General features: G+C 39.8%; 1 protein-coding gene across 2 annotated transcripts in view; it reads right to left on the bottom strand.

The window, feature by feature from the left end:
• Nucleotides 1-18,739, bottom strand: part of LVRN (laeverin) — a 58,403-nt gene that overhangs the window by 35,211 nt on the left and 4,453 nt on the right. For both annotated transcript variants that reach the window (XM_053911641.2, XM_024563336.3), the window contains exons 2-4: nt 9,063-9,205; nt 6,472-6,611; nt 2,908-3,034 (exon numbers count right to left, since the gene is read on the bottom strand). In XM_053911641.2, coding sequence (XP_053767616.1) covers nt 2,908-3,034; nt 6,472-6,611; nt 9,063-9,205 — 410 coding nt within the window. The remainder of the gene's footprint in view (nt 1-2,907; nt 3,035-6,471; nt 6,612-9,062; nt 9,206-18,739) is intronic.

Genomic DNA, 18,739 nt, shown 5'->3' with positions numbered 1-18,739 from the left:
GGAAAAGGCAAAACTACACAGTAAAAAGAGCAGCGGTTTTCAGGGATTGGGGGAAGATGCAGGATGACTAGGTAGAGCACTATGGATTTTTACGCTAGTAAGACCATTCTGTATGATGTTACAATGGTGTATACATGTATTATATGCATTTGTCAAAACTCATAGAACTATACAATGTAAAGTGAACCCTAACGTAAACTATGGACTTAAGATAATAATAATGTACCAATAAGATGTTAATAGCAGAAACTGGAGGCAGGATGGGGGGAGGAAGAAGAGGTATATGGGAACTCTTTAGAAATAAATTATATTTAAAATTAAATATTTCAGTTTCCTAGAGAACACCATAAACAAATTTGAAAGGCAAACCATGAACTGGTATAAGTATTTATAGCATATGATGGGGGACCCAAAACCCCCCTTGGAATTATCTTCTTGAGGATGGGCACCTTGTAGTACAGGCTTCCCCTGCTAGGTGAGTATTCTAGGAATACATCTGTATCAGTGTACCAGCTGGTGTTGTTGTGAGAGGTTGTGTATGGCTTCACTAATTTTTTTTAAAGACTCTTTCAATGCATTTGCCCATTTCATTATGGCTGATTTACCAGCGCACCTGCCCACACTGTACTGAGTGTTCACAGGTTTTGACCCAAAACAGCATGTCCCCTGTGCCCCACCCTCCCTGTTCACCTGATCTTGCCCCAAGCAACTTTTTTTTTGTTTGTTTCTCCAGATAAAAAAAAGTCCACAAAGGGAAATGTTTTGTCAATGTGGAAGAGGTGAAACAAAAATCAGCAGAAACACTAAAAGGCATCAAAATCAATGATTTCAAAAACATTTTTGAACAGTGGAAAAAATGTCTTGATAGGTATATAGCATCAAATGGAGAGCACTGGAGGGTAACTGAAATTTAGACATGTAAGAATAAATACACAATTTTTATAAATAAATTCCTTTTTTATGGTCCCCCCTTCATCTATCACAACCAGACAATATTTTTTTCAGTGAAGAACACTGAGAAATCAAAAAAAAACATGAACAATTTACTACAGAAATAAAATTTAAGCATCCAAAAATCTTATTTAAAATGTTCAATTTCTTGCCCTGGCTGGTGTAGCTCAGTGGATTGAGCTTGAGCTGTGAACCGAAGTGTCACTGGTTCAATTCCTAGTCAGAGCACATGCCTGGGTTGCAGGCTAGGTCCCCAGTGGGAGCCATGGGAGAGGCAACCACACACTGATGTTTCTCTCCCTCTCTTTCTCCTTCCCTTCCCCTCTCTCTAAAAATAAATAAGTAAAATCTTTTTTAAAATATTCAATTTCTTTACTTATCAAAAACAAAACAGTGATATAACTTAATCTTTCAAATGTATAAGAAGCTTAATAATTAGTAGTGGCTAGCATTAGCATTAATAATTAGTTATAGGAAAACTGACACATGACCTGCTGGTAATGGGTATGAACTGGTACATTCTTTCTGGAGCAATCCAGCAAAATGCTTCATAATCTTTAGAAATGTCCCTACTAAATCACTCAATTTTTGGAATTTATACTAAGGCAAATAGCACAGGTATTTGTAAACATTTCCTTACAATGGTTTTCTTTAGTGTTTTAAAAGTAGCCTTCTCCCTAAAAAGTGGACGAAGCAGTCCTAATATTCAACCACTGAGGAGTAAATAAAGTGTTTTGTTAAATTGGTAGGTGTTTGCTATATTAAAAAAGACAATAAAAAAGAATATTCAGTTATCTGGACCATGTTGCTACCTACGAAAGAAGAGTGCCAACTCCATGTCTCCGTCTTTGTTAAAAACAGAGAAGCAAATACTGAGAAAGACAGACACCCCGACTGAGATGAGCATTGGGACATGCACCAAAGGCCAGCCATGCTTGTACCTGTGTAGTGGCATTGCAGGAGATTTCTCTTCTCTTTTTTGTGCTTTTCCCCATTTTTGCAAATTTTCTACAATGTAACCATTTATTACTTTTATAACTAGAACAATAAAAGTTTTAAAATTTTCTTCTGCTAATAGGAGAAATATTATAATCCATGCTACATCTGCCTGGTGAGCGTTCTATGCTGTGCTATGCTCAATAATTTAAGTTGACCTTACACATGGCCGAAGCCAACAGTGTGCGGTAAAGAGTGTACCCAGGTCCTTACCCAGCAGCCACAGGTAATGCTCTATTATCTTGGGGCAAACTTAGTTGCCATAGCCTAGATTCCCCGTTCTTCTAACCTCCCTTTTCCTCCACCCACTCCCATCCCACCCACTGACCCACGTGAGAGAAACAAAATATATTTACATGATACGCTCACGTTAGAGAGAAAAAACACTGAACAACTTTCTAAACTGAATAGCTCGCACAATTTTAAGGACATACTGCATAGATCTATAAGAGATAAATGTTTACATATTTCCTCAAGGATCATACTATACTCACACATGATTCCAATTTTATATAACAAAGATTCACAGATAGGACCCTTAAGTCCTAATCTAATGACTCACAGCTAAGGAATATTTTTTAAAAACCAACAAAACCTTACTAAAGGGAACTGGAGTCACTCACGCAGGCTTGCCACAAGGACCCAGAACACTGCATTGTACACTTGCCTGATGACGGAAAGGGCAGGATGCAAGAGAGAGTCGGGGTCTGGAGGGTATGAGGCGGCTAGTGAGGACCCGGGATCTGACACCTGAGAGCTTTCTGAGTACCTGCTGAGCACATGGCACCACACGGAGAAAGGGCAGACAGGCCTGTATGTGTTCAGAGGGGGATGCAACTAACCGCAAAATAGCAGCTAAATGGTGACAATGGGTCATTGGGGGCTGTCTGGATACACTTGACCTCAACTCAGAGCCCCCATAATAGGAAATCAACTGCATTGGAAGGGAAGATGACTTACCTGTTTTTGGAAGAGGGTAACTAATATTAAATAAGTCTTCCAGAAAAGAGAAGATGGGACCTGTGATGTTCAAAGCAAAATCCGCATTTCCATCAGCGATGGCATCCTTCCGGGCCCAGATGCGTATCTAAATCAAAACAATTAAGCGGTGAGTAGGGAAAGCAGTGATTGATATTGGAAAATAGAAGTCTGCTTGCTCCAATTCCCTAGTACTCTAAAGCCAAAGTCACACTTTTTCTAAGGAAGCTACATAATCAAATGTTTAAATGGATAGACACATTAAGAAAAACAGTATCTCCCCAGACAGTGTGTTATTTCCATCTTTTGCAATAACGTGTATAAGTATTGCAACCCAAAAGCACTGTGTCTACCCTCACAGAAAATGTAGATTCTATGTTAGAGTAACTGGGCAGCTTGGGCTTTTACTTGCCTGCTCTGGACATATGTCCAATGTTCCAAAACAGAACTGTGCAGTTAGTGAGGGTTATATAGTAAAGTACATATTAAACAATTTTGAATCATGCCAATTTAAAATGATTTGCTAATGAAAACATTAATAGTTCCATCTTATTTTCAAAATTTGGAATACAGTTAATTTGCCTAATGTTAAAAAGTTCATCAAAAGTCTTATGTTTTTATAATTGTAGAAGCAAGTACATTATAGTCTCTGTTTATGATAGAGAATATAATTTCTCTACTTCCACTTTTGCAGGTAAAAAGAAATTGCTGAAATGTTCTGTCAGTTTAACATAGCCATGTTGTTGTTTGGGCACTTGGCAGTTACTTGTGTGATTTTGGTGACTACTGTAATTTGCTGTTGTTTTAGCATTCTTTATTATTTTAATATGAAATTATTTTATACTCCCAAACACCATCCAAGCATTTTCAATGCAGTTGTTAGTGTTAATGCTAAAGAATGTGTATCAAACTCAATAACCCTGGCACGGAAGTTAGAGGGAGATGGGGGAATTAGAATAATTGTCCTGATGTGAGCACAGTCAATTTGAGAAAGAGCTCTTTGCAAAACATTACAGAAAATGCTAAGGAAATGAGAAAAACAGCACAACAATATTTGCAGACTGTTGCACTTCAAGAACACATTCACCTTACTTTGCTTTAATTTCTGCTAGAAAAATTTGTCTTGAATTATGTGAGTTTTGAATTATATGAAGTCTTCAGGAATGCTCTTCTCTCACAAAATGCAACCACCTGTTTTTGAAGCCTTCTGCCTTGATCCCTTCATTCCTTCCCACCTTCACCTTGATGCAGAGATCTCATTACCCTGGGAAAGAGGGGCTCAGCTCCCAGCCCCAGAGCAACAAGCTTACCCTCCGCAACTCGAGTTCTAATTTCTGAGGTAACAGGGAGACTGCTGAACCAAAGCCCACACTACTGAGTGGAAAGAATAGGCTCCTTTCCCCACATTCAAGATCATAAATGCATTTTAATTCATTTGATTATTTGGAAAATAAGGGCAATAACAAAGTCTGTATGTTAATTTTCAACTTATAAAGCTCCTCCCATAAACTACTGTTCTATAAGCCAAAATGCAGACAAATAATGGAGATTTCAAGCTCCAGGGTAGAAGGGGTGGGTGGCCCCTACTAGGGCAGCAAGGAGTATTTGGAGACGCAGCCATGAAGTTCCTTCAAAACCACACCCAGTCCACCAGTGCGTTCTTGTGGCCCTCCTGAGACACAGGTGACCTCAACCTCTAAAAGAGAGGAGTATCTACACACAAGCTCATGTGTGCTAAATTCTACTCAAAAAATGGTATTTCCAAACCTAGTTTTGTATTTCCTATGACTATCCTCATGCCACACATTAATGGCACTTTCACTAAATTTTCTTCTACTTAATGAGCAATTTGCATATAGTCCGGATGTTATTCCAAGAGTACTTTCTAGTTCCCCTGTAGAGTATTTGGTGGACTCCTCCATGTTGTAGAGCTGAGCCTTAGCCAAATGCAACATTCCCCTGATAAACTCACCCCAAATCTCAATTTCCTGGCTAACAACATTACTTTCTTAGGTATCTTCCATTGCGTCTTTGCGTCTATAACAGCTGGCCTTCTTTTCAGGGTGGTCTTTCACTGAGAAACATATTGGATCCTTTTATAAGAATTGTTCATGTGCAGTAGCACTGAGAGCAGCAAGCCACTTGAGAGGTGGATGCTGACAGACCACCTTGGGTCACTCATGAGCTCTGGGGCCCACACCTTCAAGCCACACACAACCCATGTGCTTTCAAACCACACCTGAGTACATTTATCAGTACACAGAGTCCGGCAAAGATAAGGCCTGCTTCAGTGTTGTTGGTGGGGTAATAATATGGGTGTAACAGTTTATAGTTTTAATTTGAACATTACACCAAAAATGTCACGTGGTATGCTTGAATGTGATATTGTTATGTTATATACTTACATGCTTATGATTTTGTAATAAAAGATTTTGTAACAAAAAGAGGGAGTTATTTGTGCTGGACCCTGTATCTGTCATGAATGTTTGACTTGGCCAGCGTTACATCTGTGAATATCAAGGATTTACTAGTGATTCTTCAATGAGGAAAAGCAGGCTGGAGCCAAGAGCCGAGGGAGATAACGAGCCACTGTTTGCATCCAGCACAGTATTTTTAATTCATCATTAGGTCAGGAATACAGGAGGAGTAACTTTGAATGATTCTCCCCGATGGCAGACTTGGCTCATCCCCAGTTTCCTTGTCTCCACAAGTAGGAGGCAAACTAGGAGCCTAGAGGGTCTTGAGATCAAGAGAGAGCCTCAGCCAGCTGTGGAGCCTAATCTTCCTCAGCCCCATGAAGTCGATCTGATTAGAAAGAACTGGGACTATAGCAGTGGCCTTACGTACCTCCACGCTCTAGCATAGGGAGTGAGCCAGTGTACAAAGTACTTGCACAATAACCTGGATATTTTCCTAAAAGATTATTATGTAATGAGGATATAATTGGGTGAAAACTAGGTATTTCAGGACAGAGCACCTACTTTATGCAACTCTGGGGAGGTGTTACATGCTCCAGGGCAGAGGAACCCAGTAGCCCTGCTTCTCAGTAGGGACAGAATATGAGCTGCACCATTTCAGCCACAGCACTTGTTCCCTGCTGGTGTCTATTTTGGTTGGTTGGTGCTCGTGCCACACTGTTTCCTAGACACTTGGAGTACCACCCAGCTTCAAGGCTACATTAATATTGTAGGCGAGGTAAACAACAGGTAGACCTGAGCTTCAAGGTACAAGTACATCAGCTTTCCCTATTCTCTCTTGTCCTCTGAAAGGCAGTAACAGCCTGGGAAGAGGGGGCTCAGAACCTGCCTTGAGTGGGCTTAATGTGTGGCCTTCCTTGGAAACCCCTCCACAAAGCTACAGCGGAAATTGTTGTATTTCATTCATCAAAGCCACACAAAGAGCTTTAAAGAGGCATGGAAAAGTTGGAGCAAGAACCAGGAGATGATGGTGGGATAGGCAGCCATAACCCCTGGATGCAGAAAGAGTAGATGAACAATCTGCGGCCAGTACAAATGTGCCCTTACCTGGAGAATCTTCCTTACTCACCTCCTTGCCCCTTTCAGTTCTGTTGACATGGTCATAGTCACATATAACAAATGCAGCTAAATAAGTAGGCATGTGGGGTGTGGTGTAAAAGGTGGTAACAGTCCATTTGTTTCCATTCACATCTTCTTTTTCAGACTGACCTGGAGAAATTAATTTGAGTCCAAATCACTATAAACCTAAGCAATAACATCTACCTGTAAATGAATTTGTCAAGTTGATTGTCACCTGGCTACTCCTTCCCAGCTACTCCCCACAGTCTAACAGTTTGGATTGCTCTGCCCTGAAGCTATCGAAACCACATGAGGAAGATCTAAAGGCAGCGTCTTCATCCTGAATTAGCATGATGAGGAATATAGTCTTGACTGAGGCCACATCCGTGAGCACTGTAAGTTAGGCCCACGAACTGCCTCCTTTCTTTGCCATCATCCACTTCCACCATTTCCTAGTCCAGCACATTTCTCAAAACGTTTAATCTAGAGCTTCCCAGGCCCATGATAGTTCAACAAGGTACAATTCTACCCATCTCAGATTTCTGTCAGGTCTTCAGTGGAGGCAGGCTGGGGTCTTTAACCTGAAATCACAAATTCGAATGCCTGCGAGGGCCAGGTAAATACCTGAGGTGAAAAGGGCCAAAGCGCACCAACAGGGCTGGCCAGATCATGGCAGCCAGGGAACACAGGCCCAGTCTGCAGGCGGCAGCTTCTTTTCAGCTGTAACTATTGCTGTCATGTAAGACCTGCAGGTCCAGTGTTGTTAGGTATTTCAACTTTTTCAAGGAAGAATTTTGATTTTTATGAGAAATCTCTGAATTTTTAGGTTAGATACTAATTCAATCAAAAGAAGAGTCATGTGGCCCAAAGAAAACACCTCTTTGCACCAGATTCAGACTAGGACCACTAGCTGATTATCACTTATGATCAGGAGTGGAAGCCCAAACTAATGCACAGACAGGCTGCCAATGTACAAGAACAGCGTAATGTCCTCAGCTTCTAATACAAAAAGAAACAGGATTCAAGCCATGGAAACAACCTAAGTGTCCTTCAATAGGCCATCGGATAAAGAAGATGAAGTACGTATCGATATGATGGAATACTACTCAGCATAAAATGTGATGAAATAGTGCCATTTGAGACAACACGGATGGATCTTGAGAGTATCATGCTAAGTGAAATAAGTCCGACAGGAAAGGACAAGAACCATATGATTTTACTCCTGTGTGGGATATAAAACAGAAAACAACAAGCAAAACCAACAAACTCCCAGACATAGGCAACAGGACGGTGGTTATGAGAGGGGAACCAGGTGTAGTTTAAGGATGAAGAGGGTAAAGGGGGTCAAATATATGGTGACAAAAGGAGAAATAGGTGATGTATTATAAAACTATATAAGTTATTGACCAATATTGCCCCACTAAATTTAATTTAAAAGAAGGAACAGGATTTATCATCTCAAAGATATGGGTACTGCCACATACGCCAGGTGACTGCTCTCCCTAATTATAAGACACTATCAACACATTGCCTAGAAGAGCTATTGATTTAAAAGCTACTACAGCCCTGCTGGCATGGCTCAGTGGATTGAGCGTTGGACTCTGCAAAGCTAAGAGCCACCCGTTCAGTTCCCAGTCAGGGCACGTGCCTGGGTTGCAGGCCAGGTCCCCAGTAGGGGGTGCACAAAAGGCAACCACACATTGATGTTTCTGTCTGTCCCTCTCTTTCTCCTTCCCTTCCTCTCTCTCTAAAAATAAATAAAATCTTTTTTTCAAATAAAGCTATTACAGAGTTAAATATAGGTCTGTCCAGAAGATATCTAGCCACGTCTTATGAAAAACAGAGACATTTATTGAAGAAGATACAAGAAACATTGTACATAGGACAATGATATCTCAGTTCCCTGCAAAGTAGGCACCTTAGGACCTCACACAGTTCTCCCAATGGCCATCAGCTGCTCCATTGTATTTGCCTGAATCTTATCAATGGTCTTGAAATCTCTTCTCTTTCAAAGGTGATTTTAATTTTGGGAAAAGCCAGAAGTCACAGGGTGCCAAATCTGGGCTGTCAGGGGGCTGAGTCACCTGGGTGATTTGATGTTTCACCAAAAAACTTTAGGTGAGACATAATGAATGAGCAGGCATGTGTCATGATGAAGCTGCCAATCACCAGTTGCCCATAGCTGCAGCCTTCCAAATCATACTAATAGTTTCCACGGAGGAATGTTCAAGCTTAATACAAAATTCAATGCAGATTTATTGCTCTACTTGCTCAGCCGTTTTGAATGTGCCAGCCACACAGTACACATGCTTACTCAACGGTGTCTACCGCCCCCACTGACTAGTACAGTGAAGTTGTCATTGTTCACACAAGCACATTCCAGTCCACTTTCCTCAGCTGCCAGGTTACGCTGATGTCATGCAAACCATTCTTGTTATATTAACTATGGCTGGCTGGAATTTTTCCGGCAGACCTTATATATATACATATGAAATTATTATTATATATACATACATAGATGTATATATGTGTGTATGTGTGTGTATATGATATATTCGTGTGTGTGTATATATAAATATGATGATAGGAAACATTACTTACCTAGCTTTGGCATGTTGGAAAGAGCCACATATCTTGGATGATGAATAATTGTAATATTAAAAGTTGCCTTCAGAGCTGGTTCATCAAAACAAGGGAAAACATTCCTGGCAAATGTTGGTTCCATCTGAGATGCTAACAGGGCCCTAAAATACATTTTTGGGAAAAATCAATTTATTTTTATCTCAAACCAATGGAAGAAAAAAATACTGAGGGATTATGGCTTATAATTATATGCAGGAAGGAGCTAGAATGGCTTCCCCTCCTCTTGCCTGCTGCCCGCCCCATAACACACGCACACTCCAATTTGCACAAGACCTAAAATACAACAGAACTATTTCATTTGCAACCGCAAAATAATATTTACTTAATCACATCATATGCCTTCAAAACCTTTTACAAACAAAATAGGAACAAATATAACCAATATGCAATACCAGGCTTTCAAAAACCATGTATTTTTAAAAATAAGACTACTACTTTGGGAATAGTCTATTGCTTTTATCTTCCATCAAAATGCAAATCAGCTGAAGAATGTCCACATTTTTATCTTTTGCTCACACATTCCCTCTTCTTCCTGGTTGAAAACTTACAAACTGTTTTAGTTTTTCACTGTTGGGGGGTAAACAAAATGGGTAAATGCCAGTGAACAAAATAACTTGTATTTTACTTCTTGAATTGCCTTATATATGATAGATTTATCAAACCTCTGCTGCTCCTTCCCCCAGCCTCCATGGGAAAATACAAAAAGTGACATTACCCCACTGCGCACTGGTGAGTTATAGGGAAAAGCTTAGGTACAAGAGTAGCCTGAGCAAACAAGGGCATGGTCAGGTTCACCCTCTGTAAAAACTGCCCGAGTCTGACAAGGGATGGGTCCTCGCAAACAACTTTTTCCTCAGAATAAATCTGCGGTCTCATTACCCCCTTTTCCAAGACTCCCTGACCTGGGAACCTGCTTTTATATGACTTTCGTGGAGGCTAAATTCCTTTCGTCTCCTCAGGTCATGAGACTTACTCTCTCTGATGTGTTTACTCTTGCTTCAGGCCCAGTTCTTAATCAAAGAAAAGGGGAATTCCACAAAGATATCTTTAGAGAGCACGGCCCATCCATTACCTATCGCTGTGGACCCCTCCTCTGCCAAGGCAGGGCCCCTGCTCACAGAGAAACTCACACAGCCTTGGGAAAGACACACAGAACGGCTGGCATGTGCAAACACTTCTGTGTCAGCTAATCTGATGCGTTCCTACCCTATGACAAAAACACAATTTTCCACAGCCTGCTTTGGCCCGTTTGCCTGTTCCCACTTTATTATACTCTTGCTTGCAGGGACTGGAGTCAGGCCTTTGGACTCTGACACCAGCAACTGTGGCTGCGAGAGTCCGCTCCACCTCCTATCAACTGAGCAGTCCTGACCAAGTCACATGCTCGTGCTGAGCCTCAGCTTCCCCATCGAAAAAGAAACGACACCACCTATCTTTTACTGTTGTTTGAGCTTTCATATTATTAATAGCTAAATGTGCCAACAAATGACCTTTGAACTATTTTATATTCCTTCCAATCTCATAAATTGTTTTTGCTATAAATGAACTACAGAAGAATTCAATGAGGAATAAGTTCTAGGGTAGAGGTGGAAGGCTGGAAGTCACTAATTGCGAATGCATTTTAAAAGGTTCCAGAGGTCACAGTTGACCACAAGCTGAATATGAACCGTGTCTGTCTTCCCAATAAATTTTAAATGACCAGAAATTATAGGCTAAATATTTTCCTTCTGTATCATTTATAATACTTGGCAAGAACATGGGTTCATGGCAATTGAATAAGTATTTTCTCAGCTTCGGAGGTACTATAAAATAAAGCAGTTTGATATTAGCATACACAAAGGCTACAAAGTATTTTTGCAGAGTCTGTTATATTGGCATTTGTGTGTTTTGTAGCAGTGGTTGCTGTCTTCAAAAGGGATAGGATAAAGTAGAGAAGATTCAAGCAACTGAAAACCTAGTGGAAAGAATATGGAGCAGGGAATTCAGCACCCTGAGTTCTTGCTCAGGGTCTGGAGTGTAACCACAGTGCTGTAACTATGGGAAAGTTGTTTAAACTCTTTGGGCATCCATTTCTATAAAATGTACAGATGGGACTAGATGGTCTCTAGCTTCAGGGAATCTCTGAAACTGTGGGACATTTTGTACCAACAGAGATATATTAGCACAGAAAGGTGTAACGTAGAGTGAAAAGCACACCCAGTGATATAATACATGCTGATGTATTTGGAAGGGCAACAAATGTCTATTGTTTGTGTAGCAGAAACTATAGAAAATAAAGCTGGATGACATTTTCTCTGCTGTAATGACTTCACAAAACATATAAATCTCAAAGAGGTTCAAGTGGGGGAGGAGGGAGAAAAATCAGACTCTTTCAGGAAATGGGAAATTTTTATGCCCATCAAAATGCGTTACAGGTTTGAAAATGCTGAGAGACACCAGCTGAGAGTCACCACTTTAACAAATCAAACATCAAGCAAGAGCCTTTCAATTTCATGATTTGGGTCTCCAGAGAAGTGAAATTAAAGAAATCCACTTGGATTTTACTCAACTATTTCCCTCCCTGGTTTTATACAAACAAACAAAATGGGAAAATTCCCTACAGTACAGAGTCTTTCTGGCTCTCAATCTCAACTGCAAAGGTCAGAGCCAACCATCAGCACAAACGATCTGGTTATGCCACATCTGGGAACCAAAGACTGGTGTTTAGTTCCCTTTCCTGGGACTCAAGCAATCCTGCAGAGATATCCTGCCCTCAGAACATAGAACCATCCACCGCCCTCTCCTCCCTTCAAACCTCACTGAAACATGCTATTATGATGCCCATGAAGTCTGGGTTTAGAGTGCTCAGCTGGTGGGGGAGTTAATTTGGGAGAATTTGTCTCCAAACAGCTCAGTATTGCAAAGCCACTCTCTTTCCTACCCTCTTGTACGGCCAGAGAATCATGGACTCACCACTTTCTTGTGCTGGAAGAGGTCTTAGTGGTCAAGACCACTTGATGCCCTTGGGGATCAAGTAAAAACATATCCACTCAGTAAGGTATTCCATTCCAAATTATTTTATGAACTCTGTATGTCTACAGGTCTAGTTTACAAGTGCCAAATAAAATAGCTGGTGAAAGATTAAATGAGACTGTTTGCAGAGGTGTCCCCAAATTTTTTTTTTTACATGACACACTCAGAAATCAAAATATTTAGTAAAGACAGATGTTATGCCACTGGACTGTGGTTCAAGAATTGGTCCATGAGTCATGTTTGTTTATTCCTTGTGTAATAAGATCTGAAAACTGAACTTTCCACCAGGCAACAAAATGTAATAGATGTAAAATTCCAAAGAAAAGTGCCAAACCATGTTATGCAGATTTTCAAAGTAAACGGTCTTAAGAACTTGTGAGCTCCTCTTAGACTTCTCAGCTACCCCAAGGACAGAAAAGAACTGGCAGAAAATGGAGACCAAAAAGATTAGAGAGATTTCCTGAGGGCCAGGTGGCCATTGTTTTGCCAAGCCTTCCTGCTTCCAGGTGGCTGAAAGGAGGGGCAGCCCTATAGCCCTGTGTCAAGGGGACAAGGTTCCTTGGAGAGATGTAGGTGTGTTTTCCGAGACTGAGACTTAGAGGCCAGTGCCCAACTGAGTCTGCCTTGGGACCCATGTCAGTCCCAGGCAAGGGATGTGTGAGTGTTCCTTGGAAGAGCTGTGGGCCCTGAGACACAGAATGACAAAATGAGCCACTATGGGAACTGTCTTGGGTTCTGTCCAATAGAGCCTCCTGGAGGAGCTTGGAGATGCACTACTCAATGTCTAGGGGCTGAGGAAGGAGTCACCAGTAGCCATCAGAGCAGAAAAGTAAGAAAAACATCAAGCAGGGGCAAGAGAATTGTAGGAGAAAGAAAACCAGTGAGAAAACTCTGAAGAGTCCAGGAAAATAACATCCCAAGGGAAAAAGGCCTCTACTGGGCCCAAGTGAGACTAAATGACAAGACTACCGGCTTAAGGAAAAGCTGCCCTGTGCGTCACCCCTCCCTGTCTCCCCCAGTCCCACTGGACCGGGTGGGGTTGAGACTGCAGCTCTCAGGATGGAAGGAGAGGACTAGAAACATGAGGTAAAAAAAATGGAAGGACGACTACCCACGACCTCACCACAGGTTTCCCTCTGAAAGCCAGCCCACCCTTGGAGAAGTGAGGGTGCACAGGCAAAGACGGAGATGTAACAGTGAATTAAGTTCAAAGTATCAGGCAGGACTGGATTTTCTAATTTCTGCACTGGACAATATTTGTGACTTAGTGACCCCAGATCATCTGCCACCTAAGAATGAGCCGGAAATTATAGGACACTAGAGTATTCACGCAGGAGCAGGAGAGATTACCCCAGACACTAATTGCAAAAGGACAGTGGAACAAACACAGCAATATTTTTTACTGATCCATGAGGTGTGCTTTTCTAATATGCTGGTCACACTGGTTTTCAAAAGATACAGGATCCAAGTCTTTGATGAGCAAAACCATCTTCCAGAGAAAACTGTTCAGCCACATGAAGTGTATAGATTCAACACCCTATAGAGAAATGAAATGACCTCTTTTCTCTGTGACACCAACAATGTCATGTGCACCTGAGTTTACTGAACGTGTTTCGAGATTTCTCAATCTTTTTCTAATATTACTCAAATTTCTCTCTTATGTGTCACAGCCCGAGGTCTGTGCCAGGTTTTCTAGCACAGACAGTGACTGGAAGGAGGTCTTTCAATTTGCTGCGTGCTCTTTCTGCAGCTGGCAAACCGATTGATTTCGACCACACCGTTCTCACCTTAGTTTGTCCAAAATAAAGACCCCAATTTTCTCCAGCCACTTCACACTAGCAAGCTGCTCCTGCTCCTCCACTCCTTAGGGGGACAGTTTTGAGGTGGGGCTCATGCTCCCTCCAGATCTCTCCTCCATGGGACTTTGACTGATCTCATACCCTGGCTTGGTATCCTTCTGCTCCCAGTCACACTTCCCCATTCTCCAGCTGGGTTTTCCTGGGAACATTTCCTAAGAAATTACTTTCACAAGAAAATTTGTCTCAGGGTCACACCCTGTAAGAAGAAGGAGAGTGAAGAGGAAAGACGATTGTTTTGTCCATTTGTTCTTTTCTTACTCTTCCCAGTCTTTCTCTCCACACTGGAAAGGCTTTATACTCCTCTCCCTTACTATAAAGCAACTGCTCTTATCAAAAACTGAGGGGACACAAAAGCTGATTCAGTACTCAAAAAGCAATTAATATAATACACCATATTAACAGACAACAGAAGAAAAATCACATGATCGTACACCAACTGATGCAAAAAAATGTTTGAAAAAAATGAATACTCATTCATCATGAAAAAAAACTTCTCAGAAATAGTATAGAGGGGAGATTCTTCAACTTGATAAAGAATATATACAAAAATTTATACCTAACATCATACATATCAGTGAAAGGCTAAAAATTTTCCTCTAAGTTTAGGAAAAAGGCAAGAGTATCCATTCTATTACACATAGTGCTGGAAGTTTTAGCCAGCACACTAAGGCAAGAAAATAAAACAAATGCCTTATGGATTGGAATGGAAGAAATAAAACTCTCTATTTTCAGATGGCACGATGTTCTCGGGACATAGAAAATCCCAAGGAATCTACACACACGCACACACACACAACCTACTAGACCTAGTAAGTGAGGTCAGCAAGTCATAGGATATAAGAGACACATATAAAATTCGGTATTTCTATTAGTAGCAACAAACACATGAAAACTAAAATTAAAAACACATTATCACTTAAAATCGTTGAAGTAGAAGCTTTTTACTTTGATGAGGTCCCATTTGTTTATTCTTTCCTTTATGTCCCTTGCTTTAGGGGATGTGTCTATGAGGATGTTGCTGCGTGGAATGTCTGAGATTTTCCTGCCAATGTTTTCCTCTAGGACTTTTGACGGTGAGGGACAAATACCATATGACCTCACCTTTAACTGGAACATAATCAACAGAAGAAAAAAGCAAACAAAATATAACCAGAGACACTGAAGTTAAGAACAATCTAACAATAGCCAGGGGGTAGTGGGGAGGGGACAGTGAGGAGACGGGATTACAGGAACTACTATAAAGGACACATGGACAAAATCAAGGGGGAGGGTGGAGCTGGGGGAGGGAGGGAGGTTCAGTTGGGGTGGGGTGGAGGGATGGGGAGAAAAGGCATACAACTATAATTGGATAACAATAAAAATTTTTTAAAAAAAGAATACTATGTAATACTCTGTGCCTACAACCTGATAGTCGAGATGAACTGAACTAATTCCTTGGAAGATGTAATTTGTCAAAATTTGCACAAGGAAAAAACAGACAATCTGAATAGGCCTGTATCTATTAAAGAAATTGAATCAGTAATTAATAATTATTATCAAATAATTACTAACAATTAATAATCTTCCAAAACAAAAAATACCAGTCCCAGATTGGTTTACTGGTGAATTCTATGAAACATTTAAGGAATAAATAATATCAATTCTCCAATGTTTTTTTCAGGGGATAGAAGTAGAGAGAATATACTTTTCCTTACTCTATGAATCCAGCATTACCTTAATGCCAAAACCAGACAAAGCTATTATAAGACAATAAAACTGTAGACCAATTTCTCTCACAAACAAAGATGTAAAAATCCTCAACAAAATATTAGCAAATTTAGTTTAGCGATATATAAAAAGAATTATGCACCACAGCCAAGAGGTATTTATCCCAGGTGTGCTAGACTGGTTCAACATTTGAAAAACAATTAATGTAATCCAACACATCAACAGACTAAATAAGAAATCACATCATCATATCAATAGGTGCAAAAAAGTTTTTACCAAAATTCAAAAACCATTTATGATAAAAAAAACCTTCAGTAAAATAAAAATAGACAAAAACAGACAAATAGACTAATGGAACAGAATAAAGAACCCAGAAATAGACCCATATAAATATAGTCAGCTGATCTTTGACAAAGGAGTGAAGGCAATACAATAGAGGAAATACAGTATCTGCAACAAATGTTGCTGGAACTATTGGATATCCACATGCAAAACAAAAGTGAATATAGACACAGACCTTACCCCCTTAACAACAATTAATTCATAATGGGTCATAGACATAAATGTAAAATGCAAAACTCTAAAACTCCTACAAGATAAGACAGAAAAGAAAACCTAAATAACCTTGGGTATGGTGATGTCTTTTTGGATACTAGACCAAAGACATGATCCATGAAAGAAACATATGATAAGGTGGACTTTGTTAAAATTATAAACTTCTGCTCTGCAAAAGACAATATAAAGAGAATGAGAAGACAAGCTACAGTCTGGGAGAAAATATTTGCAAAAGACATATCACATAAAGGACTGCCATCCAAAATATAAAAGGACTCTTAAAATGCTATAATAAGAAAACAAGCAACTCAATTAAAAATGAACCAAAGACCTCAACAGACACCTCACCAAAGAAACATGGCAAATAAGCACATGAAAAGATGTTTCACATTACACGCCGTCAGGGAAATGGAAATTAAAACAACAATGGCATACCACTGCACAACTACTAGAATGCCCCAAATCTGGACCACTTACACCAAGTGCTAGTAAGGATGTGGGGCAACAGGAACTCTCATTCATTGCTGGTGGGAATGTGAAGTGGTATAGCCACTTCGGAAGACGGTTTGGTGATTACAGTTACAAAACTTAACATACTCTTATCATATAATCCAGTAATTCTGCTCCTAGGTACTTACCTAAAGGAATTGAAAATGTACATCCACACAAAAGAATTCAGATCACTTCTTCATAATTGCCAAAAATTGGAAGCAACCAAGATACCATTTAGTAGGTGAATGAATAAACAAATTGTGGAATATTTGGCAGTGCTAAAAAGAAATGAGCTACCAAGCCATGAAAAAGATAAACATTAATTGCATATCACCAAGTGAAAGAAGCCAATCTGAAAAGCCTAAATATCAAATATATTATATATATAACTATATATAATATATATAATGGATTCCAACTATACGACATTCTAGAGAAGGCAAAACTATGGACACAATGAAAAGACCAGTGGGTGGGGAGGTGATACATAGGCAGATAACAGGATTTTTCAGGAAGTGAATACACACGGTATGCTTTTACAATAATGGACATACGTCATTATACATTTGTTTGAACTTATAGAATGTACAACACGGGCAGGAAACCCTGAGGTAAACTATGGACTTTGGGTGATTATGATGTGTCAATATAGGTTCATCTTCAGTATTAAAAAAAAAAAAACAACCCTCTGGTGAGTGATACTGATAGTGGGAGAAGCCTTGCATGTGTGGGGACAGAGGCCGTATGGGAAATCTCTACATTTCCCTCTCGATTTTGCTGTAAACCTTAAACTACTCAAAAAAAAAAAAAAGATTCCTAAAAAAAGAGTTCTTAGACATGACACTAAAAGCATGACATATAAAAAATTGATAAATTGGACTTCATTAAAATTAAAAACTTTGGTCTCTCAAAGACATTGCTCACAAACTGCAAAGGCAAACCACAGACTGAGAGAAATACTCATAAACCATATATCTCACAACAGACTCAGACATAAAATATAGAAAGAACTCTCGAAACTCAACAGTAAAAAACAATTCAATGAGAAAATGGGTAAAAGAGATAAAGAACCATTTCACTGAAGGTAAGTAATGTACAGATGGCAAATAAGCATGAAAAGATGTTCAACACCATTAGCCATTAGAGAAATACAAATTAAGATTACAACAAGATATCATCATACACTTATCAGGACAGCTAAAAAAACACAGTGGTAATACCTAACGGTGGCCATGATGGAGAGAAGCTGTCATTCACACGTTGCTGGTGGGACTGTAAAATGGCATAGATACCTTGGGAAAGAGTTCGGCATTTTCTTAAAAACAAAACATGCAACTACCATATGCCCCAGCAATTGCACTCCTGGGCCTTTATTCCAGAAATATAAAAACTCACAATCACACAAAAACTTATACACAATTGCTCATAGAAATTTTATTTATAATAGCTAAAAACTGGAAACGAAAATGTTCCTTATTAAACAACTCCCCACTCCCCCAGTGCTTAAGCAACCACAATTCTACTTCCTGTCTCTATGAATTCGACGACTCTAAGTAACTTACATAATGTCCTCAAGGTTCATCCATGTTGTAGCATATTTCACAATTTTCTTCCGTGTAAAGGCTGAATCATACACTCCATGTATGTGTACACCACATTTTGTTTAGCCATTCGTTCATCAGTGGACACTTGGGTTGCTTGCACTGTGTGTCGACACTATCAGCATGGGTGTGCTGACCTGGAAGTTTTGAGGGTGTGCTCCAGGAACCCACATGTTTAATAACTCCTCTGATGGTTCTGATGCACATACTTACCAGCATTAGTATTTGTTGTATTAGTCTGTGCTGTTACAATTGATAAATTGCAAATGGTTTCCCATTTATGACAATGATATATATAGACTTGCTTTTCAATAAATTTACTTAATATTTTTGTTTAAATCAAGTAACTTCTTTAAGCGAATAATGTGGCTAGGGATATGCAAATATGACACAACCTGAGATAATGATA

The sequence above is a fragment of the Desmodus rotundus genome, chromosome 1 (genome assembly GCF_022682495.2).
Source record: "Desmodus rotundus isolate HL8 chromosome 1, HLdesRot8A.1, whole genome shotgun sequence".
NCBI lineage: Eukaryota > Metazoa > Chordata > Mammalia > Chiroptera > Phyllostomidae > Desmodus > Desmodus rotundus.
Note: the sequence above shows the minus strand (reverse complement) of the source record. Positions and strands in the feature narration are given on the sequence as shown.